At 36.9% G+C, this 3,962-nt stretch overlaps 1 protein-coding gene across 1 annotated transcript in view; it reads left to right on the forward strand.

Annotated features, from left to right (window-relative positions):
* The window catches only part of LOC111395625 (probable serine/threonine-protein kinase PBL3), an 11,183-nt gene that overhangs the window by 6,634 nt on the left and 587 nt on the right, over positions 1-3,962 (forward strand). The window contains exons 2-3 of the mRNA XM_023021713.1: positions 1,882-2,228; positions 2,315-2,450. Of these exons, the coding sequence (XP_022877481.1) occupies positions 1,882-2,228; positions 2,315-2,450 (483 nt within the window). The remainder of the gene's footprint in view (positions 1-1,881; positions 2,229-2,314; positions 2,451-3,962) is intronic.

The following is a 3,962-nucleotide window of genomic DNA, read 5'->3' on the forward strand; positions in this document are numbered from 1 at the left end:
TTGTCGTAGAAGAAATCGAACACAATCAATTGAAGCATTTAATCGGATTCGATAATTTGTTCGAGCTTGATGCGATTGTTTAACGAGACAAGATCTAATACTTTGTTCTTGATTCTTGAACAATTCATATTTGACCCGAGCTTGATTGTGTGCACTACTTGAAGCCCCAACGTGTTTTCTTATATATTCTTTCTTTTTCCAATTTGAGAATCCACCTTTAACAAATGAACCACCATTCAAACCGAAAAGATAACAATAAAAGCAAAAAACTGCATCATTTGCTATACTGTATTCCAACCAAGTGGGATGCTCATTATACCACGAAACACAAAATCGTCGGTCTATTTTACCTATTCTTGTGGGTGGAAATATATGATTGCGAGGCTGACAAGGACCTCTTTGCATATATGCTCTTCGAATCACATCTCGAATATTAATATCATAGTTTTGTATTGGAACTCTCAATCCAGGATCAGAGGGAAGCTGTGCAACATCAACATCCCCAACATCTCCACTATTTCCAACATCTCCAATATCCTCAACATTTCCAACGTCACCAATACCCCCAAATCCAACATCAACATCTCCAACCTCTCCAATACCCCCAACGTCTCCAACATCTCCAACATCAACATCTCCAACATCAACATCTCCAATACCCCCAACATCAACATCTCGAACATCGTTTTCATCCCTTTTCTTTCGAACATTCCTTTCATCAATATTTTGTTCATCACAGGAAATCGCAGATGTACGTTTAAAGTATTTTTCCATAACTGAAACAAATCAAAAATGAAAAATCAACATGATTAGAAATGCCTAAATCAGTTTATACTATGTCATACCTAATTTCCTACCAAAAGTCAGACAATTTCAAATTTTCAATCTTCCCAATTCCAAATCAATATTATCAATTTACATATAAATAAGTAACAAACCCAAAATCAGAAATTGGTCAATTTCCTAAATCAAAGCCCTAAATCAGAATTCAGAAATCCCTAAATTACATTTATTGGGCACTGGGCAGGAAACCGAACAGGAATCATAAATGATTAATTGAATACAAATTGTACATAAATGATAAATCCAATTCAAGAAATAGAAGTAACTAAATCTCTAATAGCAGAGAGGTAGGCAGGCGGCAGCAAAGCAGGTTAACTGGCTAAGCACTAAGCAGTTACTGTCGAGAAGAATTCAAAGAAAAATTTTGAGTAAAGCTTCTAACCTTCAACTTTCAAGTCAGTAAAAATGGTAAGCCCGGGTCCGGCGTCGACTGTTGCAATCGCATGGAGGCAGGTCAGGCGCGAAGCGGTCCAGGTGGGGGTGGCCGACTGGCCGGTCACCGGTGCGTGCACAGTGCACTTCGTGGGAAAGAGTAAGTCTGTGAATCTGTAGAAGCAAGGAACTGGTGGTCGGCAGTGGGAAGGAGTGCACTGTGCAAGAGCCGGGCTGCCGCAGTGCCGCTGCCGGAGAGTGAGAGACGAGAGTTGAGAGTCGAGTGAGAGAGGGAGAAATCGTTGTCTGCCAAGCAGGGAAGAAATGTTGGGTTTGTGAGTTGTGACCTTTGTCTATTTTAATTTTGACCTAATATTTAAAAAAAAAAAAAAAAAAAAAAAATGGTCAATTGACCTTGCATGCCCCCCCGGTCCGCCAGTGGCAACACCATGTGAGCATCAATAATGTCCCCCCCCCCCCCCCCCCCGGTCCGCCAGTGATGACGGTATTAGTGTAAATGAAGAAAAGATGACGGAATTAGTGTTAAGAGTTAAGGAGAAGTATCAAAGTGTTTACTATTTTAAGAATGTACCTGAATGGCCTACCTAACAAATTAACCTAAGAGAAAAATCCTCATTACCGTTTATTTATTTATTTTTTGGCAAGCTTCTGCTGCTTCAAGAGTTCTCAGCAAAACCAGTAATTCATCTGACCGTTCCAGCATTAGCATTCCCTCTTACAGTGGAAAATGTAGCATTGACAGCCTTCCTACTCCAAGATCTGAAGCTGAAATTCTGTCATCAGCTAATGTTAAGTCGTTCTCATTCAATGAGTTAAAAAATGCAACTAGAAATTTTCGCCCTGACAGCCTTCTTGGGGAAGGAGGATTTGGCTACGTTTTCAAAGGATGGATTGATGAGAACACTCTTACAGCTGCGAAGCCGGGATCCGGAATTGTCATTGCTGTCAAGAAGTTGAAACCCGAGGGGTTCCAAGGCCACAAGGAGTGGTTGGTACGTCTTTTTCTTTCTATCGTGCAAGTTAGTTTTTATCTTATTTTTGTTATTGGCCTTTTCATAACCAGACGATAATTTTGCAGACTGAAGTTAATTATTTGGGACAGCTTCATCATCCTAACCTGGTTAAACTTATTGGATACTGCTCTGAGGGTGACAACCGTCTTTTGGTGTACGAATTCATGCCGAAGGGAAGCCTGGAGAATCACTTATTCAGAAGTAAGAACGGAAATGAACTTTCTCTCTTTGATGCATGACTATTTAAACTCTCTTTATGCACCACACTTGGATTGCTTTTCTTATGTATCCTTTTAATTATTTTGATCAACCATGATATTATTGCCCTATCAAGTCTTTATTTTGCCATTTTCCTCTCTACGCCGCTTTTTACCTTCTTCCATTCTGTTTGTCGTGTAACCAGAGGCTTCAGTAATTGCGTCACATGAATTATTGTGTTTCTATTTATGTAGATCCAATAAAAAGCATTTAATTGACTGCAAATCTTTGCATGGCTTTGCGTGCTATATAATCTTGTTGGATCTTCGAAAGAGTTATTACTTGATGACTATGTACAGATCTACCTAGATGTATTGCTAGACAATTCAAACTGGAAAAATAAGACGTCACTAAAAAGGTGCGTCATTCAAAAACCTTAAAAATGTTTGATTGTCCAAAGAGTGTGATAGGATATTATAGAAAATACCAATTACTCGTATATTTCACAACATCCTTTAAATGTGCATTTCTGCTGAAACAACACTTGAACGAACTGGTAGAAAAGCATATTCTGATATTGATTAAACTACTGTATGCTAGTGTGCAACTTCATGTCCTCTGCACCATGCAAGTTATATGTGCTAGTCTCTCTCTGAAACTAGCTGTGTTTTCAGATGATGTATACATTATGCCCTTATAAGCAGCACAGTATTTATATGATGTTGGACTTAATCTTGCTGAAGTTGAGTTCTCTCAGCGGGGAAATGATGAAGATCAATAAATATATGTTTATGGAAGACTTGCCACATATTAGAATAAGAAAATTTTTGCTATTGTATATAGTGATTTTCCTTATTTCCTCTCCTTAACTATTATTAGGTAATTTTTCTATATTTTGTTAGGGACTTTTAGTACAAGTATGAGATGAGTGGGTTTTCATTGTAAAAAAGATGCTTTTGATGAATTGAATAAACTGTATTTCTTCTCACTCACTCACTCGTATCTCTCTGTCCTCTCTCTCTTCTTCACTTCTTTTCCCCGTCAACAATTCTAGTTCTTGTTCGATTGCATGTGTCGTCATATACAATATAACCTCTATTATATAATAAAATTTCCAAGTCCCAACTTGGGCCAATGGGATAAATTAATAATTTCTTTAAATTGGTAAGATAATAGAAAATGTCTATATAAATTTGTAGTCCTGTTCATACCATAATATGATAATTTGCTAAAAGGATACAAATATAATTGACTATGAATAGAGTGGATCTTTATTCTGATATGTTGAATCATTTGATTAAATCCAATGACAATGAATTTTATTTAATTAAATAGGTTGGTACAATGTATTTAATTTTTTTCTTAATTTAATGTCACTTTAGTTGATTAATGATTATTTAAATTAGTGTGGAAACTTTTTTTTTTTCCCTAGTAGCTTCATATGCCAGTGTCCTTTCTCTGTACACATTTGATGTAGAATGGTGGGAAATTTGGTTGAAATGAATTAAATCTTGT

The sequence above is a fragment of the Olea europaea genome, chromosome 1, assembly GCF_002742605.1.
Source record: "Olea europaea var. sylvestris chromosome 1, O_europaea_v1, whole genome shotgun sequence".
NCBI lineage: Eukaryota > Viridiplantae > Streptophyta > Magnoliopsida > Lamiales > Oleaceae > Olea > Olea europaea.